At 37.1% G+C, this 27546-nt stretch overlaps 3 protein-coding genes across 9 annotated transcripts; 2 read left to right on the top strand and 1 right to left on the bottom strand.

The window, feature by feature from the left end:
• The first annotated feature begins 612 nt into the window (after positions 1-612).
• On the top strand, positions 613-5241 carry LOC103702307 (Pentatricopeptide repeat (PPR) superfamily protein). 3 transcript variants are annotated; one of them, XR_005512473.3, is made up of 3 exons: positions 613-1180; positions 2088-4440; positions 4529-5241. XR_005512473.3 is itself a non-coding variant. In XM_039127985.3 (2 exons), exons 1-2 carry the CDS (start codon positions 718-720, stop codon positions 3521-3523), a joined length of 1899 nt encoding a protein of 632 aa, XP_038983913.3. In that variant the 5' UTR covers positions 657-717; the 3' UTR covers positions 3524-4534. The 3 variants fall into 3 exon arrangements, 1 of the variants encoding a protein (XP_038983913.3); XR_005512472.3 differs by having other exon boundaries at positions 4962-5241; XM_039127985.3 differs by having other exon boundaries at positions 657-1180; positions 2088-4534.
• Positions 5242-5940: 699 nt separating this feature from the next.
• LOC103702308 (large ribosomal subunit protein eL31) lies at positions 5941-8079 on the bottom strand. Its single transcript, XM_008784675.6, has 2 exons — positions 7914-8079; positions 5941-6466 (listed from the first exon to the last, which is right to left on the bottom strand). The coding sequence occupies exons 1-2, from the start codon at positions 7997-7999 to the stop codon at positions 6187-6189; spliced, it is 366 nt and encodes a 121-aa protein (XP_008782897.1). The 5' UTR covers positions 8000-8079; the 3' UTR covers positions 5941-6186.
• A 4647-nt stretch (positions 8080-12726) lies between these two features.
• On the top strand, positions 12727-26752 carry LOC103702309 (uncharacterized). Of its 5 annotated transcripts, none has more exons than XM_017841636.5 (13): positions 12727-13193; positions 13817-14426; positions 15281-15483; positions 15627-15824; positions 18229-18300; positions 21799-21894; positions 22480-22559; positions 22770-22845; positions 22986-23196; positions 23711-23907; positions 24210-24315; positions 25489-25578; positions 25771-26752. In XM_017841636.5, the coding sequence occupies exons 2-13, from the start codon at positions 13895-13897 to the stop codon at positions 26511-26513; spliced, it is 2604 nt and encodes an 867-aa protein (XP_017697125.3). In that variant the 5' UTR covers positions 12727-13193; positions 13817-13894; the 3' UTR covers positions 26514-26752. The 5 variants fall into 5 exon arrangements, with proteins under 5 accessions (XP_017697125.3, XP_008782898.4, XP_017697123.3 ...); XM_008784676.6 differs by having other exon boundaries at positions 12796-13153; XM_017841634.5 differs by having other exon boundaries at positions 12827-13423.
• Positions 26753-27546: the final 794 nt, after the last annotated feature.

Genomic DNA, 27546 nt, shown 5'->3' on the forward strand with positions numbered 1-27546 from the left:
AAAGTTTAAAAATAAGTACAAAAACAATCTCCTAGTATTTACTAAGTATTCGCGCCAAAAGGATGATTCTAGCCACTAGACTTGCTCATCGGCAATTGATGCTTAGGGCATGTAAGCGAGCTTGGCTTGGCCCGACCGACTAGCAATTATGGCCTCTCTATGTTGCTAAAATTATAGCACATACTATCGATTACCACCTTTGTTATTGACCTAAATTACGGTACTTGCCCCTTGTACTTAGGCTTCCCGCCGTATATGGCTGGTTGTCATGAGAGAAATCAGCACCATTCATTTTACGATGGTCAATAACTAGAAATTTAAAAGATTATATTGCAAAAATTTTAAGAGGCACCATAGCAAATTCCATATTTCTATATATATATATATATAGAAAACACACACACATGAAAAGAAAACAAAATTGCTGGTAGGCTAGTAACTTGTGCAACTTGTGAAAAAAAATGAATGAAATAAAGAGCAATGCTACAGATATCTTCCACCCAATCATAGATGCACTGAGTTTGGATCCACTAGCCAATAGCCTGGTTGCTAGCCCAACCCAACTAAAGGAGCTTGGACTAGTTAAACAAATAGCAAGCCGATATTTATAAGAAAAATAAAGAATCTATAAATCTCAAAAGAATATCTAAAGAGCCAGAAGAGAGGAAGAGTGTGGTTTCGTTCCATGCAAACTTTTTCATTGCCTAAAGACTACGAATGCTCGTAAATCGATCTCTCCGCCCTCTCCATTCCAAAACCAACGCTCTCTCCTCTCTCGCCCGCCAACTTGTGCACCAAACCCCGGCAGATTCAAATTTGAAATCCCTATGCCTCAACGGTCGATTGAAGGAGGCCCTGTTTGAAATGGCCGTTCTAGGAACCGAAGTAAAATTTAGCTGCTACGATTCTCTCATCACGGAATGTCTGAACCAGAGGGCCCTCAGAGAAGGCCAGAGGATCCACGCCCACATGATCAAGAGCCACTACCTTCCTCCCGTGTATCTCGGGACGAGGCTTGTGATCATGTACTCGAAGTGCGACTCGTTGGAGGATGCTCGGAATGTACTCGATGGAATGCCTGAGAGGAATATAGTATCGTGGACTGCCCTGATTTCAGGTTATTCTCAGAGGGGACGCCACGCCGAGGCTCTGGAGCTATTTGTTCGGATGTTGCGAACTGGTACTGTTTCATGTTATGCAATTTCGTTCGCACTTTAGATACAAAATGGTTTTCTCCTTAATGTTTGCATATAAGACTTATCCCTGGGATGAACAAAGACTTTGAAAGGTGCCCTGCGAGAATCCATCTTATGTGAAGTCCATTGTTATGTGTCATGATCGATTCAAATGTGCCCACCTGATTAGCTTGTTCAGCTTTAGGGTCCATAGGATTCACTGAAGGATGGGATGTAGCACGCTCAGCAGGGATGTCTTCTGTACCTAGCCAAATCTTTTGTTATGACTGTAGCAGCATGACATAACGAGCTAAAAAGTTCTTCAAGTATTTTGGTATAAATTTTGATCAAAACCATGCCCTTAGATTGGACATCATAAAATGTGGAAAAAGATTCAAATGAGAACGTAAAATTGTTCAATCCAAATGATAATTACGTGTAAGAATATAACTACACATATGCTGCAGACTATATAGATCAGCAGGTATTGAAAATGGATGCTTTGCAGAATTTTCCCCTTGAACTTGTAGGTTCTTCAATGAACTCTTCATATCTGCATTGCTTGCCTACTAACAACACCCCACCCCACCCCCACACCCCCCCACCCAAACCAACCACAAAAAAAAAAAGGTAAGGAGTGTTTTTGGCCACATGCATGGCCCTGTAATAGGAAAGCAAAAAATCTAGTTCTTTTGTTGCATTCTCTTCTAATTCCTATCAGCTTCATGTTAGCTTTGTAGCATTGCTCTGCTGCAGTGGTACATAAATCCAAAATATTTCTTTTAGTCATGACTTTCTCTGTACAATATTCTCATTGATCAAATTACTCCATGATGCATGCCCATTTGCAATAATCAACATAACTCAGGTGCTTCTATTTTTCAAAATTAACCATCTGTAATAACTTGACAGGTCTGCTGCCAAACGAATTCACTTTGGCTACTGTGCTTACCTCTTGTGCTGTTCCTTGTGGGTTTGAGCATGGCAGGCAGGTGCACTCCCTTGTAGTGAAGACAAACTTCGAATCCCATATATTCGTCGGAAGTTCCCTTCTTGACATGTATGCAAAGGCCAATAAAATCCATGAAGCTCGAAGGGTTTTTGACATGTTGCCTGAAAGGGATGTTGTTTCTTGTACTGCGATTATTTCTGGATATGCCCAGTTGGGCCTTGATGACGAAGCCTTGGAGCTATTCAGGAAGCTGTATGAAGAGGGAATGGAATGCAACTATGTTACATTTGCTAGTCTTCTAAATGCATTGTCTGGGCTTTCTGCTCTGGATTACGGCAGGCAAGTGCATGGTCTAACAATTCGACGCAAACTACCATTTTATGTTGTTCTACAGAATTCTCTGATCGATATGTACTCCAAATGTGGGAGCCTGATATATGCAAGAAGAGTCTTTGACAGCATGCCTGAGAGGACTGTGATCAGCTGGAATGCAATGCTCGTGGGATTAGGTAAGCATGGATTAGGGAGACAGGTTCTTCAACTTTTTAAGTCTATGCGTGAAGAACTGAAACCCGATGGTGTCACTTTTATGGCTGTTTTGTCTGGCTGTAGCCATGGTGGATTGATTGACGAGGCTTTAGATGTCTTTGATTATATGCTTAATGAGCAAGGCCTGAAGCCAGAACTTGGACATTATGGTTGTGTTGTTGATCTTCTTGGACGTGCTGGAAGGATAGAAAAGGCTGTTGATTTCATAAAAGATATGCCATTTGAGCCAACAGCAGCTATGTGGGGTTCATTACTAGGTGCTTGTAGAGTTCATGCTAATGTTTCGGTTGGAGAATTTGTTGCTCAGCGGCTTCTTGAGATTGAGTCAGAAAATGCTGGAAACTATGTAATTCTCTCTAATATATATGCTGCAGCCGGAAGGTGGGAAGATGTGGTCAGGGTGCGTGAGTTGATGAAGGAGAAGACAGTGATGAAAGAGCCAGGAAGGAGTTGGATCAATCTCGATAGAACCATCCATACATTTCATTCTGGTGATCGTTCCCATCCTCAGAAGGAAGCAATGGATTCCAAGCTGAAGGAGCTATTTGTGAAGATCAAAGAGGCTGGTTATGTTCCTGATCTGAGCTGTGTATTGCATGATGTGGATGATGAGCAGAAGGAGCGCATGCTTCTTGGGCACAGCGAGAAATTGGCAATAACATTCGGACTGATAGGCGCTTTTAGAGGTGGGATGATTCGGGTTACAAAGAATCTTCGTATCTGTGTTGATTGCCATAATTTTGCCAAGTTTGTGTCAAAGGTATATGGAAGAGATTTATCTCTGAGGGATAGCAACCGCTTCCATCTGATCATAGGAGGGGTATGCTCTTGTGGGGATTACTGGTGAATGGTAAAGTCTCATGCTCCTCTGCTGTCCTCTACCCAGTGGACTGGTGAATGCTATAACACATGGTGCATGTTGACACTTAGCATAATTTATATCTCCCCTACTGATTCTTGAACATCTGCAATTTAGAATTTTGGATCAATAGAGAGTTATAACGTGGTGCTATTTATATGTAAAGATGGAAGATATGGAGTTCTTGCAGGAGAGATATTGGATGACTGTAAATTCTATCTCATTATGGTTGGAAGCAATCTATAGGTGAGCAGGAGCGATGGAATCAATACAGAACTTTTAGGAGAAGATGGGATCGATATCAGTCTGCAATATTCAGAGTAGTCGGCTTTGCAATGTATTTGGTTGCTGAGAAAAGGCTACGATTTAAAATCATCTATTAAGAGTCTGACATTTGCTTTTTGGAAGGATGAAAAAGACAACTGATTATTTCATTCATGAGTTGTAGCTGCATCTGCATTAAAGAGAGAAAATAGGGGAGCAGAATGGTGTTGATCATCAGATTAACTAGAAAATTCTTATGTGTGGATCCCCAAATGCTTCAAAGATTTATAAATTTACATGGTGTAGAGAATAAAACAATATGACGACAATAATGTCATCTGGCGGTGTTTCAAGCCCAATGGTGGTGATTTAGAAGTCAGCAATGGCTAATTTTTGAGACATGCTTATGCGATGAAGGCGTTGAAAAGAGAAGTTTGTTTTTTCATTTTCGAGCTTGCAGTCATAGTAGCCATCCATGCAGAAACCAATCAGCCGAAGCAGCCATTAACCATGAGGGTAATTGCAAATGATCATCAATACAAGTGCAAGCATGAAGTTTCATCTTCCATCTGTTCTATTCCATAATATTGATGCTAGTGGGCTCAGTTTCTGCACCAAATTGCAGTCATCTACCAGGGCAAGTAAGTCTCTCCTTATCATTAAGGATACAAGAAAAAAGATTTTGTCAACGCTTTTAAATGTTATGATGAATACATTCTTTAATTTCAGGGGCTGTTGGGATGTCTTGATCCCATATCCGTGTATTATCTCATACAGGAAAGAAAGAAGGAATTAGAAAGTGGATGCAATCAGTTAGTCCACTGACCTCATAACATAGATTCCAGGATAAAGGGATGCATATCTAGGATTAGTACTATCCTAGATAATATTCTTCGGAAAATTGTGGCATTAGGTAACAATAAATCCTGAAAATAGTATTTCAAAATGGAAACTACCGTAGATATGCTGCCCCAACAACTTTCAAAAGTTACAGACGTGCACGCAAAGTGGAAATTTACCACATTAGATGGATAATATCTTTTGTGATTATCCTAAAATCCAAGCAAGCATTTCAAATGCTCTGATGGTGCAGTACTTTACCTCCATTCATGGCTTCTAAATGTAACTTCTTTTCCTCATGTATACACTCCTTTTGGTTCAGGTACCGCTCGGTTGAAGGAAGAGGAACAAGAGAAGCATACGAAAGTTCATAAATCATCATGTAAGTAATAAACAATAAAATATACATATTTGTTGAGGTAAGATCTTTAATTACATGGATATCAAGGGATGTCGGTGGGCCGCATTGCATTATGTTGGGGTTGAGTTATTAGGCCGAGCCTGCTGAAAATCTTGCCTATTCATCTATCTTATGTGTGTGACTGTCACTGATCAGTTATTACCTAATTATTAAGCTGGCTATATCATAGCAGGATGAAAAATTATTGCCTACACTATATGCACCATGTGGCCATGCATCATGTCGATCGCCTTGTATTATTCCTATAGGCTATAGGAGATATTTTATCTGGTGCTGAGGATATCTAAGTCTTGGGATTAAAACTAATTTTTTTTGCCTGTTTTTCAAGATTTTTTATTTATTTATTTATTGCTTCTCATGTTTTTGATGCTTTCTATCGTTCTTTAGCTTAGATCCGTCGGGTTGAGTTTCAGAGGATGACAATCTTTGATTCATTTTTTTTCAAAATTTGTGAGTCCTTTTGCTCGTTTCTTAGATTTAAAAGAGAAAGAGGAACGGCGAATGTCAAATTCTTAGGTTAGAACTAAATTTTCACTACCTTCTCTCAAGGTTCTTGAGCCTTTGAATATTTTCTTTGCTTGTCAAGTTTTTGGTACTCTTTCCATTGTTCTCTTTTATCTGTTTGGATTTGATAGAGTTTGTCATGATGCCAAGTTCTTCGGTTTAGAATTAAATTTTTGATTCTCTCTTTTTTCAAGAATCTTGAGCGTTTGGTAGTTTTCTTTATTTGTCTTGTGTTTTCTGTGTTAACGTGCTACAGAGGAGGTTGAAATTCTCTGAATTAAAGTGAGCTTTTAACATATCCTTTGTGCTCTTTCTATTTTTAACTAACCAGTTGACTATGCTTACATATAATTAAAAACAGAAGACAGTGACTAGATTCATCGAGGAAGGATAACCCATAATCATGTTCAAGTTCTACTAAATCTTTGACAGACAAGGAAATATAGGAACAAATCATGGTTCTACACATCAAAATATAACATAACACAAAATAATATTAAGCAAATATGACAAAAAAAGGATAGAAGATTCAAAATATCTGAATTGCAAGCAAAGTTCCCTACAGAATCTTAAACTAATGTCTCTTCACCACCATGACCTGAGAGTAACAAAAGAAGACAGTTTAGTCTGCTTCCTCTACGACCTTGGTTCCCAGTCCCTTGAGCCCCTCCGGGGGAACCTCTGCAACAGTTACCAGTGAATAGAGCTCCTCTTTGGCATCCTCCTCTTCATTCCTTTTGCGAGCGATTCTCACGCGCACACGTCTCGGCACACTTCGAATCCCCCTACTCCAGATGTGCTTGTTAAGCTTCACATCAACCCTCACATCTGTTGTACCCATTGCCTTCTGTGCAAACTTCCTAATTTCCTTGATAGCATTGGGGGCCATCTTCTTGAAAGTGCTGCTCAGAAATAAATAATAAGCGAGAAATCAGCACACAGAAAGGTTTAAAGAAATGATGCAAAGGTAACATGCAGGCAGGAAAATAACAAAATTCTAATGCCTTTGCACATCTCCAATAAAAGAAAGGATGAAGGATTATAATGTTTATACCATTGCATCAGACTTTTGTATGCAGTTAGGATATGCCACCTTACATAAAAGTGTCTGAGAATGCATATGCATTAGGAGACAAAATTAAGCTCATGAAAGCATGTCTCCGTGTCTCAAACATGTGTGTGTGTGTGTGTGTGTGAGAGAGAGAGAGAGAGAGAGAGAGAGTGAGATCATATTGTTCAGATCAACACATACACAAATCGCACCCTGGCGAGCATAAGAAATCTCCTTACTCATCGAGATTGGATACAAGCTTCTCACCAAATATTGACTTTTCATCGGAGAGCTTTGGTATCCCAAATTTTGGCACAAATTAAGGTTGTAAAAATTTTCCAATTATGCTAAAAAGAATAATAGAACCCAAAGCTACCTTCATGTAGAAATCACCATGCAATGTACATAATACACAAAAAACACTACTCAAAAGGAGGAAAATATCATTTCAACACACAGAAGAAGTAGCTAAAGTAGATAAAATACGAATTTTAAAAGCCTATATGAAAGAAGAATTGCAAGAGAAGCCAATATTTCTACACATATGATCTCACATGTCCCCATCTTAATTCCATGCTGCTGCAAAAAAGTAGAATGCTCCTTATTCCCTTTTCCATCTCTCCAATAGAATGGTCACAAATAACCAATTCTTTGTCAAAATCAAAGAGTCGATCAATGCTAAACGCAGCTTTATTTATTTAAAATCAAATTATAATAGGTAACCAATTTGCAATCAACTAAATGTATAACCTCAAAATAGTGCAATAAAAGATGAGACTGCCCTAAGAAGACTACTAATGCTACTATAAATTAGCAAAAAAAGGCCATCAGCTTGGTCAAAACAAAGTCTAATTTATCAATCCAGCAAGCCTGGAAACTTAAATTATCACATCACTGGACATGGAACGAGAGAAGCCAGCGGAAATCGCCTATCTCTGATTCCAACCAAAACATTTCAGAAGTATAACTACACATCTATTATTCACTCTAATACCCAAGGACAACAGAAACAGCTACCAATAATATTTCCTCGCAATAAAATGGACCAAAATGTACCCTAATTTTAGTTAAAAGAGACGGAATTCGATAAATTTCTATGTGGATGTCATAGATTCGAGTATTTGATCGATAATCACAAAGGGCAAAACATAAAAAGCCAAAGACTATGGAGGAATCTAACCTCGAGATAAATGTTACGCTAAAGGAGACGCCTTTCGATTTAGCGATCAGAGAACCAAACAAAAGGGTAAATATTGGCACAAAAGGGGAAGAAAATTGGGAACAAAATAGTATCGTACCATCCATGGAGGCGTTTGTGTAGATTGATGGTGTACTCCCTCGTGACCACCTCCTCCTTCCTCCCTTTACTCGCCTTTTCCACCATTGTCGCCGCCCGCCTCTCTCTCGCCCTCGCCCTCGCCCCCAAAACCCTAATTCCCTTATCGCAGCGAAAAAGGGAACCCTAGGGCGGCCCGGCGTAGCATATGGGTAAAAAGAATCAAATTTTCAGGAAGGCCCTTATTAAACTTAAAATACGAAATATGTCCCGCAATTGGTGCATCATTTTTTGGGTAATACCCGCAATGGGTCGGGCGTATACGGATCATTATGGGGTAGTGCCGCCTAGAGTTGACGCGTGGACAAAAGCGTTCGAATCTTAGAGCGAATTGTAACTCTGCCTCTGCACCGTCAGGGTTCATTTTAGAAAAAAGAAAAATATTTAGAATCCGTACAGTGATCCCATCTCTTAAATGTTCCAACACAATCGTCCAAATTATATTTGTTACCAAATAATCTTTACATCGTCGATGACCGAGCATAAATAATTAATCTTTTATTTTTTTTAAAAAATAAAATTTAATGTTTTTCTCCATTCTCTCTTTATTTTTCTCTTAAAAAATTTCTCCTTACATCACCCCATAGGAAGATGTGTGCTGTCACTAGAGTTTTAGAGAAAAGATTATTGATTGGACAAGATCTATCACTGAGATGGTGAACCAGTTCAACCGCCAAGTAACATAAACATGGATAGAAAAAAGAGAGCTCAATATACATATTTTCATAAATATTGCTTCACGATTGGACTAGTCTATACAAGTTGCTGTCATGAAAATGAAAAAGAGTAGCAGTCCGAGAAAGGATCTACTCTCCCTTCTTTCTTCCGCCAAGAAAGCCATAAAAGAAGGGCCAAGCTATTCCAAGGCCTTGTTGTTGCATTGATAAAGTCACTTTTTCCTTCTTTAAGAACGGGTGATAGACGGGCTTTGGGCCTAAACTCTATTCATTTTTAATTAAGTTTCAGGCTAAATTTATATAAAATTTGATATTTTTTAATCCAAATCCAGCCCATGATGATCTGTACTAGTCAGATATGTGGCTTCAGCACCATAGCTGATCATGGGCCAAGCTTCGGCATGGAAATATTAAATTTTATATAGACTCGATCCGAAACTTGAATAAAAATGAATAGAGTTTACTCGACCATGATCATCACAAAATCCTCTCCTCGAAAATCTCTTACATTCATGTTAATCCCAATCAGGCAACCGGTATAAAGCAGCACAACTTTAATGTCATCACCCCACTTGAAAGGGCCGGCCAGAAAGAAAGCCTCAACCAAGAAACTACGGGTTTGGTTGCGAAGAGGTTATCGTTGCGGACACACTTCGTTCATGGTGACATCAGAAGCGGTTCCACAGCAGGTCGATTGAGACTCAGTGCGATGCGTCACCAATAAATCTTTTTAGTGGTTTTCTAGATTTTGAACTTGAATCTCAAAATCTACTATTAAGTCTCTACCAAAAAAAAAAAAAAAATACTCTTAATTGCAAGTGGTCTCCTGAAAAATTTTAAAAAAAATGCTGGGGTTATCATGGACTTCAAAGTATAAAGTTCTTGCGTTTTGTTTTTACGTGCTGCTCCACATTAATTGGCGTTCTGTTTGCTTTTTGAAGTTTAGTGGGAATGGAAGGGTCTGGAGTTGTTTTTTCTGAAGAGAAGTGAGCCCCTCTTTGGGGCGTCCTTTTCGTGTGACGTGAGGAAGAAAGTGGGGAAGATTTTTTTGGCCGAAAGTCTTTCGTGGTTGGGAGAATTTTCATGAGGCTTCTCGCAAGAAACATAAGGTATATTGTTTTGATTTTTATTTTTATAAATAAATATATTTTTTCTTCTAATGTTTTCTCTGTTATATTTATTTGATTTAATTGGTATATGTTTTGGCTTTTGAGCCGGCACGATCGATCCACTTTGTATAGCATGCTGCTCTACATGGTATCAAAGTTATAAACTTCGAAATTGATTGTTCGTATATTCGTCAGCTTGGCGTAGTTGAAGAGCTTTTAGTATTTCGCTGCACGGCGATGCAAGCATATGGATTCTTATTCGGTGATTTAAGAGGTGAAGCTGAAGTTACTACCGTCTCTAGCATGGGGATTAAAAAATTGAACCACACTATTTTAATTGATTATGCAAGATTTATGAAAGATCATGAACTCGTGAACGGAATAGATACGGTCATGCCATTGGAAACTCTTGATAATGTAGAAGTGAGAAAAAAAAAGGAGTAGAAAATCAAAGTTGGTAATGCTATGTATGTTCTTAGGAGTAACGTAGATGAAGCTAATCATCAACATATTCAAAATACAAAGTAGCCGAAGATAATATGAGACATTCTTGCTACTTTTCACTCAAAGTTTAATAAAGTTTGGCTTCAATTTTTAGAGAACGAGACTGGTGCTCTCAGATAAGAAAATTTTACAATTTCCTAGTATATTCTTAAAGAAAAAAAATTATTTGATAAGCTTAGCATGCTTGATCCAAATTCTTATACGATGAAAATAAAAGACATAGAATGTTGGTTCGTGATTTGAATAAGGAGTATAGCATTTTTATATTACTATTTTTGGATAGCATAAACAACCTATATTAGCAGAGTTAAAAAATATACTTTTTAATTGACAAGTATTTAATACTCAGATTAGTGATTTGACAAGATAATCTCAAAACGAAGAGGTTTTTTTTTGGTAGTAGAAATAAAAATGAGAAGCCGAATAATAAATTTAAAAATTCAAAATAAAAGTCAGTTAGAGAATCTCATAAAGGTAAAAATCCTATTAGAAGAACAATTATAAATTCAAGATAAAGTATCATAGATATGGAAAATTTATCTAAGGTTAACAACAAGATCCTGCTAATCCTGATGCAAAACCAACCTTTTCTCCCACATCTAGGTACAAATCATTATTTGCCATGTTTGCAAGAATTATTTTTTTTTTGAAATCCTCCCTGTTAGTTTGTGATAAATGTGAGCTTGGTTTGGACACAACTAACCATAAAAAAAATTGTTGGTGTTGGCATTCGTTGTTAGGAAATGCAGAGACCTCCATTTGAGTGCCTTAAATTTCAAAAACAGCCCTCATATGCACCTAGGTATGCAAAGAACTTTTGGCCTAAATTTTAAGCTCTCATTTAATTTAAGAACAAGCACAGGTTACCGCATTGATGGCACCCAACATCAATTGCCACTTGTTCACTTTGGCCAAACAACCAAATGAAGCTTTTCCATGGCAATCTCTATCCATCACCTTGATATTAGAAACTCTCCAAGAAAACCCAGTTTGCTGAAATGCAAAGGTTCCTATGACCATCTAAATTCCAACAAGAGAAAATTGGCATAAATGGAAGAGGGGGGGGGGGGGGGGGTGTATATTTTCTGGTGGGAGTGGGGTTGTATTAAATACAAAGGAAAGTTTGGTAGATCTCTGAGTCCCTTGATTAAATTCCGTCTGACCTTTATGGCTTGAATAAGTCACCAGCCAACCAAGTATTGCTAAGATTAAGTTTGATGCATGGATGTTCCAACGACATGAACTCAATTTCTGAAAGTTAATGGATGACTTTAACTACGGGCTCTTATTTGAACTTAGCACAAGCATAAGTTACAACAGCTGCCACCCTTATTTTTTTTTTTTTTTGGTATATCAGCTGCTCATACTGCTCTCGCATGAGCACAACCAGCTATATCGGTTGCTCTCTATTCATCACCTAGACAGAAGAAGAAACTCTCCAAGAAAAGAAAACAACCACCAGATAATTGAGACGCCAAGGTTTCTATTGCCATCTAAATTTTAACAAGAGAAGTATATTTCTTTTGGTGGGAGTTTGGTTGTATTAAAAAAGCCGGAAAGTTTGGTAGATCTGCTAGTCCTTTGAAACCCTACCGTCTGACACCCTAACCCAGCTTGAATAAATCACCAACCGACCAACAAAGTTTTTTTTCCATGGAGGTGGACCCGCTTATGGACGCATACTTCTCAGGACACCCTCTCACTAGCATCACGCATTGGAATTTTTAGGATATCACCTTTCTCTTTCTTTTTTTTTTTTTGTTCATGTTTCTCTATATTCAGACTGATATTATTAGAAAAATGAAAAGAAATAAGTATGATTATAGGAAAATATATCCCTGAATTCTACTCCAACAATATTCAAGAAATAAGTCAAAATCCAACCGATCTGATGAAACAATATCTATTTCTCCTACAAACCAAAAACAATATGTATATGTAGCTACTGTAGATGATATATTATAGAATTTTTTTGTATGAATATTTTTCTAAACATCAAATTTTGCATGAATATCTTTCAAAATTAATATTTGCATGTATCTTCTCGTAAAATACTTAATTTGCTTTTTTATCTTTATTTTTACATATGTACTTACGCCATCTAATGCCGTTAAAAAATAGTGTAGGCTGGTGATCTTTGGGCTATATAGTGGAGCCATGGGTTGTTGAGGATGGAATGAAGGAGAAAATATTATTTTCACAAAACCCCCTTTCTTATCTAGATATTACATATGAAAGATTCAGTGTATCATATAACACCTTATAGAGTTTAAATATCGTATATAAATCTGTCAATCGAGCCTTTAAAGAAATACCAACGGCGTTGTCTCAAAGTGCGTTATTATTTTCACAAAACCCGCTTTCTTATCTAGATATTACATATGAAAGATTCAGTGTATCATATAACACCTTATAGAGTTTAAATATCGTATATAAATCTGTCACTCGAGCCTTTAAAGAAATACCAAGGACGTTGTCTCAAAGTGCGTTGAGAAAAAGATAAGAAATGGAAGCTATCCTTGGAGATTCCGTGTAGGCTCGCCACCACAAGAATCTACTCCCCGGGTCCCACCTCGCGTGTCAGAAGAAGCCGCCAACTTTCCCCATAATTTTTTTTTTCTTTTTTTTCCAAAAAAATGCCCAAGATCCTGAAGCTAACCCTAACCCAAGTCTCAAATCCTAAACCTAATCGATCGATTGGAGCCAGAGTGACGCAACGGTTCCTTCTCCTCCTTTCTTTCCCGCTGCAGATGGAGCGGAGCTGTCGGTTGCAGATGACGCCAATTCCACCACCGATGGCGATCGATCGAGATAGTGACGCCGACCGAGGGTGTAGAATTGGTAAATGGGGCTACAGAAGGAGGGAGGTGGCCTTGGGGCCGAGAGCCGAGGTTGAAGGATCACATGGCGCCGTAAAACCCCGTGATCTTTTCTGGATTTGTCCTTTCCCCGGTTAATCCCCCCTTTCCTTCCTTTTTTTTGTTTCTTTTTTGGTAATGAGAATGCCTCCTTTCCTTCTCAATTCTTTCGTTCACGGGAGCAAAAATTGCACCGCACCGGCCTTATCCTTTCGAGACAGCTTATAAATAATCCGTGTCGTAATCAATCTACTTCTTGCGGCTTGTTGGTATCTTGGTTGTCTTCGTACTTGGAGCTGGATTCCTTTGAAGGCCGGTCGCTGGGTACAGAAACTATCCATTTACTTGAAAAAAGATCGTATCTTTTTGTGCTCCTCTGGCGTTAAATCTTGACCCCTCGCAATTCTCTGTGTGTTCTTGCTACGCTGGTATCTGTTCCTGACTGATTCTTCGCCTTTCTTGATGTTTTGTTAGTAGATATGAAAAAGATCCGATTTTTAGCTTAGTCCCGGCACGCACTTCACACTCTGTCTAGAATTTTGTGTTTTCTCCAATGATGTTGAATCATATGTCGGAATTTCAAAGAAAATTTCGAAGATTTCTTTTAAGTTCGCTGGCTTCTTTCTCTTTATATCTTTGTTTTTTTTGTAGAATTTAGTCACTGTGCTTGTCGAGTTTCAATTGGCATAACACTCTTATCTTCTTCGAAAATTCCAGGTTTTCTCATTCTCCTTCAGTGTATGTCCGATAGTTTATCTTCTAGTCGGGCGTTCTTACTTGAACAATAGACGGAAAATGGCATATGGGCTGTTGCTTGGTTTCTTATTCCTAGCATCCACGCTATCAGGCCAAGTCTCTGCAAAGGAATGTACGAACACTCCTACTCAGCTATCCTCGCACACAGTCCGTGCTCAGCTTATGTCTACCAAGAATGAAACATGGAAGGAGGAGATGCTTTCTCATTACCACTTGAATCCAACTGATGAGTCCACATGGATGGACTTGCGCCCTCGAAAGCTTCTGAACACTAAAGCTCCGCTCGAGGAGTTTGATTGGTTGATGTTATACCGGAGCATGAAGGGGTTGGGAGGGGTCTATGCGTGGCAGAAAGGAGGAGATTTCCTCAGCCAAGTCTCACTCCATGATGTCCGCCTGGATCCAGATTCGATGTATGCGCAAGCACAGCAGACAAATTTGGAGTACCTGTTGTTGCTGGACGTGGATCGGTTGGTTTGGAACTATCGAAATCAGGCCGGTCTATCTGCTCCTGGTAAACCATATGGAGGGTGGGAGGGGCCAGATGTTCAGCTTAGAGGGCATTTTGTGGGTTAGTGTTTTCTGTTCTTCAAACATAATAGCTGGCATGTGTTTAATTTTGATCGTGGATGCATATTTTCTGACAATTTGTGGAGCCTTACTATCCTGCTTAGATATTGGTTTGGCTTCAATTGCTTAAAGTCCTGTGTTCTGTCGATCTAGTCACAGATGAACTCAATTCTGGGAAGATCACAAAGTTGTGGTTCATTAAGCTGCTGAGCTCTGTCTATATGCCTTTTTAAACCATTTCTGCTTAAAATTGATGTTTGGAAATGAGTGTGCAGGTTTTCTTCTATTACATGCATTACTAATTTGATTAATGGCTGTTACCTGATCAACTAAATTTAATTCAGGATCTCGAATGGACTGTTTGAACTAATTTGAAAAGAAAAAAGGGGAAAGTGTTGCTCTTTTTGTCATATTGTTGAAGAAATTCTCCAATTCTTCAACTTCTTTTATTGGCTGACTAGTGCTGCAAATTGCTTCTGAAATACTCACAAACCTTCTTATTATTTATGAAAAATTAAGGAATAATACAAAATTATTACTCATGAAATATGTGCAAATCATTGAATATTCTCTTGTAATTTGTTTTTCATCATCACTGTTTTGTGGTGTTACTGATCATGGTGGTTGCTTTTACAGACCATTGCTTGTTTATAAATCCATCAACTATTTAGATTATTTCGAAAAAAAAATTCTCGTAGTCTCAGTCTGGATGATATCCACATGTTCCAAGTAATAAATTTTGACCTATGCTGAATTCATTGTTCATGAATGCCAAACTGGTGATTATGCTACTACGTTCTCTAACACTTGGTGAATCAGAGTGATTGCACTGAATGGTAGCTATCATTTTTGTAGGGCATTACATGAGTGCGTCTGCTATGATGTGGGCTAGTACACACAATGATACTCTCTATGAGAGAATGTCAGCAGTTGTTGATGCACTTGATGCTTGCCAGAAGAAAATGGGAACAGGATATCTTTCTGCTTTTCCTCCCAGTTTTTTTGACCTCTTTGAAGCTATAAAAAATGTCTGGGCTCCATATTACACCATACACAAGGTAAGCCTCAGGTGTTAATTGTAATACTCCAGGGAATATTCTTTGTGCATAATGTTCAGTGACCCCGGCTTTGGTTACTTACATCTTCATGTTTGCTCTCATTGTAATTTATTACATAGAAACTAATTCTGCTTTTTTAACAGATCATGGCAGGTCTTCTTGATCAATATTCGTGGGCTGGGAACAGTAAAGCATTACAAATGGTGGTCTGGATGGCTGAATACTTTGGGAACCGTGTGAAAAATGTCATACTGAAATATAGTATAGAGAGACATTGGTTATCTCTAAATGAAGAAACTGGTGGAATGAATGATGTTCTTTATAGGTTGTACAGCATAACGGTAAATTTATTTCATTGCAGTCATTACTTTTTTATCAATAATTCACATTGAACTAACTTATTTGCCAGAATAGTTCTAGTACAATGTAGTTGACATTCATCTACCTAGGCAACCTTTGCTATTTAGTAATGATCAAGATATTTGAAGATTATAAATCAAACAATGTGTGTCTCTTAGCTGTTTGAAGAACATGTAAAGCTTAGCTGTATTAGTTGGTTCAAAGTTTCAAATCAAATACGTATTTCAACTAGGCAAACATTCTTGAAGATATATGCTATGGGAATTAGTTACTTCAGGATGTAGTTTCTTGTTTCTGTTTTTCCCTAGAACCAAAAAAAAGCAAGATATATGATATTAGGAACTGTTAGATCTAAGTTATCACCTTGTTTTGGGAAGCATATTTATGATGGAAAATAGTATCCGCTGACTCTTTACTGAACCTCACATTTGATTCCTGGCTGAACTGTCTGGTAATGTATGTGGAACTGTCTAGTATTGTATGTGGAAGTTCTATTTTTGTGGACTATTGTTGTTGAGCATTTATACTAGAAGCAAAATGTCCAACTTTACTGTGGCACATTTTTTCCTCCAAAAAATATGTTTTAGCAAGTAGATTTCTTTACATCTAACATAGAGAACTTTTGCCATCAAATATATTGCAACAACTTTTGCCATCAAATATATTGCAACTTTCTAACAAATCTGTTTTTGGTTGATTATAAATTTTAATGCACGGATGACATCCATGTGCAGTGTGAGTGCATGAGTCTCTAGATTTGAGTGTCTCTTATTCAGTTCATGTAGGTCTGATTCATATCAGCATTTATTCAAGAATATAAAATTTTAAATGCATGAACCTCCTTGTGGATAATTACTTGCATTGGTTTCATATTCTTCATCTAAGATATCTAAATGTCCAAAATATGAGAGTATGAGAGAGACACACACACAGAGAGAGAGAGAGAGAGAGAGTTTTTTTTTTTTTTTTTTTTTTTGGGCCCCGGGGGGGGGAGGGGGATTTCACTATTTCTCTATTCAGAATATTTCAGTTGGTATGACCTCCCCATAACACATCCATCTAGTCAATTTCTTGAACTCGTGAGTGGGTGAATGATGAAATCAAATGGGAAATAGTTTTCCTGCAAAAACGTAAATTTAAAAAGCCATCATCTCATCTTTTTATAGAGAAAATTTTGTAAGAAATTTTGTCCTAATTCTTAAAAATGTTTTATGAAGGGTACCATGTTATTGGTTCCAATAAAGCCAAACTCTTTTTTAATAATACAATTTGAGTATGTAGAACCTTTTCTTTTATTTGGTAAACATTCAGTACATTACTTCATAAACTTCACAATCGTCCAGTCCTCAGATCCTCCTGCACCCTGGTTCTCTAGGTCAGTATATTTGTTACTCTATTTTTTTTAATCTAATGTAAACTTTATTCATTCAGTCATTTATAATTACTTCAACTGATTCCTTGTATACAATATGTGTAGTTGGTTTTCCTTGAAGCATATAAAGTCCATCTCAAATATAATGTTTGTTGGAGAATATGTTATCATGGTCCTTTGGCATCTCATATTGACTTTGAAAATATAACATGAATTATGGGAAAATTACTGCAATATATATTAGAATTTCTTTGATAATATTTATATCTAGATGGAAATTGTGTAGCTTGAAATAACTAGTTTTGTTCACATATATTGATGGGGAAATGATGGTAAAATAACTTAACCACACATTGATGGTGAAATAGATTTTGTATCCAATGCTTTTGCATATCTATAACTGTTGTATTGTAGTTTGATTCTATGTGATTTAACATGAATGATTTCCATTGGAGAACTAGTATACCTGCTGCAATCTGGAAAACTCTACCTCAAAATGCAACTTTGTTGATACTAGTTTTAGTTATATTTATGAACTAGAATTGTTGGCACAAATAATTGGGGAAATTTGCAAGTCCACTTTATTTTAATTTTTGCAAAAATGATCCACTTTTACTTTTTGCCCTGCATAAATGGTGTTTGGACTTTACTGGACTGTTATCCCCTGTCCTTATAACTACTATAAGAACATTCTTACATTTGCACCATTCTACTGCATGTGCATCTCTTAGCATCATGTGTCTTTGTCTAGTGCTTTTTGAGCTAAATATATGCATTTATCTATGGGTTAGATGCATATATGGTTCAGTAGAGTCCAAAACATACTTTTCCTGAAAAAAGGTATCTCATTGTTGCTAAGTGAAAATAAAGTTTTTTTTTATGCAACATCCCCATATCAAGTTATCCATTTATCTTCTTTTTTAGCGTATTTGGTAGGTTTCTTTTATTCCTTTTGTAATATGTGAATTTCTATGTTTGACTTTTATTCTAATTTTTATGTTGACTTCATGCAGAATGATCAGAAGCATTTGATATTGGCTCATCTTTTTGACAAACCATGTTTTCTTGGTTTTCTTGCTCTGCAGGTCAGCATCATTCCTAGCTAAAATCATGGATTTGCTCCTTATTAACTTGCAGTATTTTCCTTTTTCATTTTACCAGTAAATTTCATTCTAAACAAAAGAAATGGAATTTATATGAATCTGCTATTTTGACTTGGAGGTTCTTTGTCAGACAAGATTAATTTAGCGCATGGACTTCACAGATTTCTATTTATTGGTAATCTTGTTTGCAATTCAGTAGTTACTATCAAATGTGTAACAGGTATTATGATAGCAAACACTGTTTTCAACTAGCTAATTACTACTACTTACCAAAAAAATCAGACTTTAGCCAATAAGGCTTATGTCATCTCTGTGCATTTCAATTTAAATATGGATCAAGGTACAATGCGTCAGTTTTTTTGATTTTTTCTGAATGCCAATTCTCAGTCAATTGGAGCCACCTTCTTGTTTAATAAAAATTTTGGCAAGAGAGTGGTCTGCAGTCGTTGAAGGCCCACTTGGTGGGCATAGCAACACACTTTATTGGTTATGGAGCTTAAGCTGATGGTTGAATGTGGCGAGCCTCCAATGTTCAGTCTGAATAAAGTGAAGGTTTGACTATACATTTGCCTCTAAAGCACACTATTTGAGTGATAAACCCTAATTAAAATACAATCCAAACAAAAGGCCCGTGGATGATAAGTAACTATGCAGGTGCTGAAGCTTTAAAAGAAACACCTGAATTTGGAAATTATAAATTTTTCAGGGGGCAAGATAAAAGAAATATGGTAATTTTTAATCTATACTATATGAGCAAACAATATGTTTAAATTTTAGACTATCACTCAAAATATTCTACCCATATACCCTAAGAAACTTTACTTAAATTTTATTCCGAAATTTTCAATTGTTTTTCTATGCAATCTCTATGCTTTTGATTCTTGATCACTCAAATCTAACCCGAACTTTGCACTTCTTGCTCGTTTCTAATTTGTTGGCTTAATTAGGAATTCTTTCTCCAAATTTTCCTAAATTTGTCCTAAATCACTCCGATTCAAGTAGACTATCTTTTCCTTTTCTTATGTGATTAAGGAAAAGGAAAGAGCTGAGCTATCTAACACGTCATAATTTTCACTTTTCTATATTTGTAACCACTGAATTTTTGACATGTGAATCACTCCTAAACTATGAAGGTGTATTGTTTTTTTCCTTTTTTTTTATAATAAAGAAGTATGCTCTCTTGAATGCACTGTTTCTCAGCTATTTACAGTTTTTTATCAACAATATGCATTCCAAATCATGCATTTCTTGATGAATCCTATTTCTTTCCTTTCTGAATCTCCTTTCCCTCAAATCTTTCCTAAACCCTAAACTGCTAAAAGTATTTGACCTTGGTGGCCTTCTACTTGATATATGATAACATGTAATGTCCGTTTCTAACAGGCATTGAATGTGACCATTTGCTTGTACCTTGAAATATCTAATGTGGTTACGAAAGGGACATTACGAGAAGGTTGTTCACATATAGCCTTGAAGCTGAAGGCAATCATATTATGTTTTCCATCAAATCCCCTTGCTTGTATGAGGTTAAACGAGCTGCACTATGAGGTCACTATGGCATTGCCAGACATCCTAGTGTTACGTGTTACGCCTAGAGCCAAGGCTTTTTAGACTCATATTGCAGTCATTATTTGGGAAAATAATATCATGATGATACTCAGCAAACCTTGTTCGAAAAAGATACATAGAGATACATGTTGAAAGTTACTAGAGATACAAGAAGACAAGCTTGACCTTCTTCTGTTATTGTCTCTGTGCTATATTTGATTGTTTTAAAGATGAAACTAGTAACATGACTGAACCTTAAAGGGCTCTTGTTTTACTCTTTCCAAGAAGATTCCTTCCTAATTAATGTAACTAGTGCATCCATAGAATTTCACTGTCTTCTTCTCACTATAATGTTAAAAGAAAATAATATTAAATAAATAAACAAACTTGTCCAGATCAAGTGGCAAGTCTTCCAGTCCCAATTTCTCTTATTCAATAAACCTAGAGCCTTGTGTTAATGCATAATCTTCCTGATGCCCCAGTTGTTTACCTAATTTTCCATAAACAGGTGCATATTTAGTGTTCTTACACTCGAAATAACAGTCCTCACAGTGAATCTTGATCGATATAATGAAACCTAGCTTGCAAATTTAAAGCCAACAATTTAACAATTGTAGAAGTTTTATAGCATACAATTTGAACATTCAATGGGTTGCTAAGCTACATGCTTTGATGGATTCTCATCTGCGATCAATAACCTAACCTCTCCTCTGGTTAAAAGTGAATATGAATATTTTAATACTTACAAAATAAAGCTTCTCTCTTCATCCCATCTTCTTGAAGTTCTAGTAAAATATGAGCAATTTTTCCCAATCCCTACTTTTGTATATTTACATGTAAAACTTGTTCCTCCAAGAAGCTTGACCTTGTCAATTGAATGTCGAGACTTTTAATGTCAGCACAAGAAATATGAATGTGATTCAAATTTTAATGTGATGATGTCCATCATATGGACAGTATTTTATGAGCTGTGATAAGCCACAACATGCACATTCTTCCATATCTGCAACAGTTGATAAAAAAGTTGCTTATATTGAATAAGTTTGGACTCACCATGGAAACAGGCTTTGTTGTATGATGGGATTGCATCAAGATATAAAAAATCAACTATCCTTGCATCACCTCTGAGTAAGGTTGATGCAATACTTGATGCAACCAGCCAACCATAGTCTTCATTTCATATAAAACTTGAATTGTTGCTTATTTGCGAGGACAAGGTCTTTCTATGTCATCTGCAGCACTTCTGTTTTTTTAAATAAATTATTCTTAGCCATGATAATAGGAACACTTATTTTCATCTTACTAAAATAATAATCCACATGTAGCTTTGAGTTCTAAGTTAGTTGAAACTAAGGCCTAAATTTTGTAGGTAATTATGTAGCTGAGTGAAAATTAAAAGCCCCAATTTTTTGCCTGTTTTGTTTGGACAAGTCCAGTCGCAACTAAAATATATTAGTGTTTGCTATCTTAATATATCCATGTGATTATTCTATACAAAAAACTCTATTATTTGTTTCATGTTGCTTTCTTCCATCGCGGAGAGATGATCTTTCATTTGAATCCCATAGATAATTCTTGGAATTGGACATGTAGAACAAACATCATAAGCATGGCAATTATCATATCAATGAATGATTGTAGCTACTGTATTAATGGCTTCAGGGAAGCTGCTTTGATCACTATAAATAATTCATGGAAAATGGTAGCATGTTTTCTAAGAACTGTGAACATATTAAGATGGAATATTAAGTTTATGAGAGTGAAAACCTGAGATCCATTGTATAGCCAATAAATCTAATGCCATTTAGCATGTTCCCCAAGTATCTTATTTCTTATAATAATGCATTTTCACCATCATTACTTTTGATAATAAATATATATCCATTTTTTTCTTTAATCCTAGATGATGCCACCTTTACATGTTGGTTGCAGACTGATAGCCTTTCTGGCTTTCATGCCAATACACATATCCCAGTTGTTATAGGAGCGCAAATGCGATATGAAGTCACTGGTGATGCTCTTTACAAGGTAAAACTTATTAATGGTATATGCCAGTGCACTTAGCTGGCTGTGTAATGATCTGGAAGCTAGTTCCTTATTTTTTGTTTCCTTGGAAAATAACATCATTCTTAGTCCAAAAAGTTATTTTCAAAAGGTATAAGTTGTCTTAAAGGTCTAGTTAGAAGCCACAATTCCTCTGTAAGAATTGGCAGTTCACTACAACCATTAGCAAGATTTCCAAGTTCTAGACTTCTTTTGAATTCAATTGTTCCTACTTGCTTGTACTGCACTCTTCCATTTGGAACAGCGATCATATGCTTGTATGATGGTTGAACGGTCCACTTGTAGTGTTAAGAGTATCATGGTCTATATATTCTTTTCCACATTTTTACATGGTCTACTGGAGCTTGCTGTATCAGTGACATCAGCTGGAATATTGTACAACTTTGTTTTATAGCACCTCCATTCAGTCCACAAATTAAAGAGCAACATGGCTCGTGTTTAACATTTATATTTTTCCTCTGAATATTTGATTTCTATAAGTTTAATGGTGTCGTAGCATTGTTATGACCTTGCTGGATGAATTGAAGATAATTTTTATCCAACTCACAGGAAATTGGAACATTCTTTATGGATATTGTGAATTCTTCCCACAGCTATGCAACAGGAGGAACCTCCGTCAGTGAATTCTGGTAATAAAACAAGGCAATATATTTTTTTTTATTACCATTTTTCACAACAATAGAGTTTTTTTTAATTTGGGTGTTTTTGTTTTTGGGGGGGAGGAGTGTTGATGCAGCTGGTTTTTTGAACTACTGATTAATTCTTTGTTTTTGAGAAATGATATGCTTGAAGATGCTTTTGTTGTTAATTGTGGGTTCATTCCTTTAATTTTCATACAGGTCTGATCCAAAACGTTTAGCAGACACTCTAAGTACAGAAAATGAAGAGTCCTGTACAACATACAACATGCTTAAGGTGTCTAAAACTTGATTTCAGTATTGATGCTATCAAAATTATGTTGGAAAGTTAACTAGCCTAATGGCATTTGGTTTGCACGTAAAGCTTTTCTTTTTTTATAGGTACTAATTTTATGTGCAAATGCCCTATCTATACAGGTTTCTCGCAACTTATTCAGATGGACGAAGGAAATGATGTATGCTGATTATTATGAGAGAGCCCTGATGAATGGTGTGCTAAGCATTCAAAGAGGCAGGGAGCCTGGAGTAATGATCTATATGCTACCACAGGGGCCTGGGAAGTCAAAGGCACGAAGCTATCATGGATGGGGAACTAAGTTTGATTCATTTTGGTGTTGTTATGGAACAGGTAATGCTATATTATTACCTCAGCACATTGTGTTCCTTAAGTAATCCGTGATATTATATGAAGCTTTCTGTGATACTAATACTTCCTGAATCTTGGTTTTCTATATTCTAAAAGTAATGTGACCTATAATGCAAGTATTCCCTAAACCATACTGTGTTGTCGTTAAATTTCTCTTGCTCAAGAAAACCCATAGCTGAACTTCTACATCGCTTGGGTTTTAAAGCTGTCTTTTGAGACCTGAGATAACATGACTCCAGCATTTCTATTGCTATTCCAGACTTATAATCGTCAATCAGTTTAATGAAAAAGGTCCTTTAGTAAGGCACCATTTACAGGCGTCGGTGCATCAATATCTATTAGCAGTAGATCGACTGATATTGCAATGCCTATGCATGTCCAGATGTTAGATTTTGTCTGCTCCAAACATGCTATTTTTCATCTGGTCTGTTCACACCTACTGTTTTTAAACACATTATGTTGTTGGTGAGTACATGCATCTTCTTTTGTTTTCCAGGAATAGAATCATTCTCGAAGCTTGGAGATTCTATTTACTTTGAGGAGAAGGGAAGTACACCCGGACTCTATATCATACAATATATACCAAGTTCTTTTAATTGGAAATCCGGAGAGATTGCACTTCACCAAAAAATAAAACCTGTTAGCTCACAGGACCCTTACCTTCAAGTCACATTGACCATTTCTGCAAATGAGGTATTTCTGAGAGCATCATTGTTTTAACTGCTTAAAGGATTGCCAAGTAGTAACTATAGCTTACTTCTTGAATATCATGGTTCTTACTTCTGCAATTAGCTGACAATTACACTCTTCTAATGGCTCTTGGCTTCCTTCCCATAGGAAAAAGGAAATATTTTTTAATATATAAAATTCCACTTCAACGTTGGCCTTGAGATCATTTTATTTATTAGTGGACATAACAAATAGCTTTTCTCAATTTGTAGACATTTCAGGGAGCTAAATTGTGTTCTTTTGACTCTTGTATCTCACTGTAACAGTCAATTAGTCAGTCTTCAACCCTGAACCTGCGGATACCTTCTTGGACATCTTTAGATGGTGCAAGAGCAGCATTAAATGGTCAAGATATGCAACTACCATATCCAGGTGACTTGTTTTGATCTTTGTTCCTTTTAGTTGATCTATCCAGATCTTATGCATATTTCTTCTGGACCTCTTTAGATTAAAAGCTAGAAAATCACTCACATTTGAAGGTAATATTTGAACTGAAGAAACAGACATGTTCATAACAGATTTGGCATGTAAGGTGATAAGAATACTGGAGGAGGTGCCTTCATATGTGGATAACAAGAAGCAGCATAATATTGCCACTTGAAATTAAATAGTTTTACAATGCCATTCAAGCCAGTATCTTTGGTTATGCAAAATTGATAAACAAAGTAGAAATTAGTGTATTTAAATAAATGTGTGACATCAGAGAAATAAACAGAATTGAGGACTTCATAGGCAGATTCGAAATAAGATTGGGGGAGGTCTAGCACTAGGAGAAAAATTTTGTGCATTAAGAGAGAGAAAGTCATTATACCGAAAGTGTCAAGGCTGGTTCAAACATTCTGTAGCTAAGACTAGATTTCGATGAAGTCACCAGAAAAAGTTCAGAGTGTTACATTTTAAAAGTAACAAAAAAAAAAACAGTAGTTTGTGCCGAGTTCTTTATGTCCTTCCAGCATTTTGTATTTTGTGCATCTTGTCCCACTGTTTACATAAGTAGTCATAAATCATGAGTTTTAGCATCTCACTTCTTTGTAATTGACACATAGCTGGAGTCTGACAGTCATCTGGATAGTTTATGGATGTTAAAATCTTAGACATCGACATGAGGCTCTTAAATAGCCTCATCTATTTCGGAACTTCATTCATTCTAGGAGAGAGAATATTTGGTTATTCATATGTTAAAGAACTGATGCCGTTCATGACACTCCCTATTACTTTTTAACTACATTTCTCCATTACTTTTGAACTACATTTGATTGGTTGTTACTGGGAGTTGACGAGAGCTTAGATTTTAAACAGAAATGAAGGTATAATCACTTTGAACTTAGGAGGGGAAAAGAACATCACAATCTACATGCAACAGTCATAGCTGCTGTGACAATGAGCAGATGCATGATTCACCATGCTCTTTGCTCTCAAGTTCACACGAAATTATACTTCACTTTGTTAGAAGATCAATTGAAGTTCAGCCGATATCATATTTTCTTTAGTAAATGTACCTCATCATTGACTCCCCCACCTCCTCTCTTCTTTGTTCATTGGCAGGAAATTTCTTTGGTGTCACCAGAATATGGGCTTCAAATGACAACTTGGGTCTTCAGCTCCCCATCAATTTAAGAACAGAGGCCGTAAAAGGTTACATCATGGAACTCTTTGCCATGCCGTTATATAAATACATGCATGTTGTGCCCCCCCTCTCCTCCCCTCTCATCAAAAATTGGTTCTAGAAGACACACGAGGAACTAACCAAATAATTTGCATGTTCAAGAAGGTTAGCAAAATTGGAACTAATATAGCCTTGATTGGTATTGTTTTCCAATTTCACAGATGATCGACCTGGATATGGGTCCATCCAGGCAATCCTTTTTGGTCCGTACCTTCTTGCAGGTCTGACTGATGGCGATTGGGACATTAAGACTGGAAATTCCACCTCCCTTTCAGATTGGATCACTGCAGTACCAGCTTCATATACTTCTCAGCTGACATCACTCACCCAACAGTTCAACAACAAGACCATGGTCATCTCTAACTCAAATGGTTCTCTCGCGATGGAGAACTGGCCCGACGATGGAACTGATGGTGCTGTTCATGCAACGTTCCGAATTGTCACTCCAAACTCAAAGAGCTCACGTGTCTCTGCCCGTAAGATGGTTGTTGGAAGCTCTGTGATGCTTGAGCCATTTGATCTTCCTGGGATGGTGGTGCAGCAAGGGCCAAATAATGGCCTGATAATCTCTGGTGCCACTGGATCAAGATCTTTATTCCGCCTGGTTCCAGGATTGGATGGGAACCCAAACACTGTGTCTTTAGAATCAGTGAGCCAACAGGGCTGCTTTGTGTCTAGTGGAGCAAGTACTTCAACCAGGAGCATTCAGCTCATATGCCAAGGGGTTTCAGTATCAGATGACATATCCTTCCGTCAGGCGGCAAGTTTCACTCCTGTTTCTGGGTTGAGGCAGTACCATCCTGTCAGTTTTGTGGCCAAGGGTGCAAGAAGAAATTTCCTCTTGGAGCCGTTGCTGAACTTGAGAGATGAAACTTACACCATCTATTTCAACATTACAGCTTGAGGATGCTTATGGACCCAGCTAATTGCACCCTGAGAGTATCGTAACGACCACCACAAAGCATCACTTCTTGGTGAAGATCATAGACTGGATCTTGGGGCATCTGAAGAGTTTCGACCACCAAAACATAATGCTTCAATATGCTAGGTGCTACAATAAAGCCCTATTCATGGGATAATTCCCTTTGGCTCTGAACTATAGAATAAAATGCTGGTCCTATCAATAAAAGTGTATTTTCTGCATTTTTAATAATTGTGGGTGATGAATATTTGCACCTGTGATCTCTTCCACATCGGAGCTCGATAGCATCTCTCTGGTAACTGCATAAAAGTATTCTTTTCGACCATTTTCCATTTACACTCTTCCTCTGACCTGGTTCTTTAATGGCTTATAAATTTGAGCAATCTGATGTAAAGCTGCAGATCAGTCTGGAACTCTTCCGTGGATTACAAGTGTGCCTGCAGTGGCCTTTCCGAATCTGTCTGCGAAAAAATTGACGTGGGAAGATCAACAGAATGACTTCTGTTTGATGATGCCAACTGGAAATGAGAAACATTTTTGACATGAAATTGGATCGCAATCCTATAGGAGAAGCAGATCCCGGTTTCTAAAACGCAAGTCCTTCAACCAGCAAAACATTATGATAAAGCTACTGCAGGCAGGAGTCTAGTCAACCCTATCCCCCTGCACATTTGCGAGAGTTGTGTGTCCACAATTCATGGAAACCAGTAAACTCAACAATCATATTACACACCCATTCCAATCCAAGCGAACAACTTCGCCACACGACAAGAAGAAATTTATCCAGTAAATTTGATCTCTGTGTTTCTTTCCTCTCATTTCTTTGCAAGAGTAAGCATGCATACAAATAAACTAATAATACTCAGTAATATAGTCAATAAAGAATAACATATGTTCTTAACCCAACACTATTACTAACCTTTCGACTAGAGGACTCTAAAGACGTATTTGGCTGCAAGCAGTTATGCACGTCTAAATGGGATACAAGGAGCCAAATTTTGAAGAATCCAGCAGC

The sequence above is a fragment of the Phoenix dactylifera genome, chromosome 11, assembly GCF_051530095.1.
Source record: "Phoenix dactylifera cultivar Ajwa chromosome 11, Ajwa_hap1_PhDact_Kaust_v1.1, whole genome shotgun sequence".
NCBI lineage: Eukaryota > Viridiplantae > Streptophyta > Magnoliopsida > Arecales > Arecaceae > Phoenix > Phoenix dactylifera.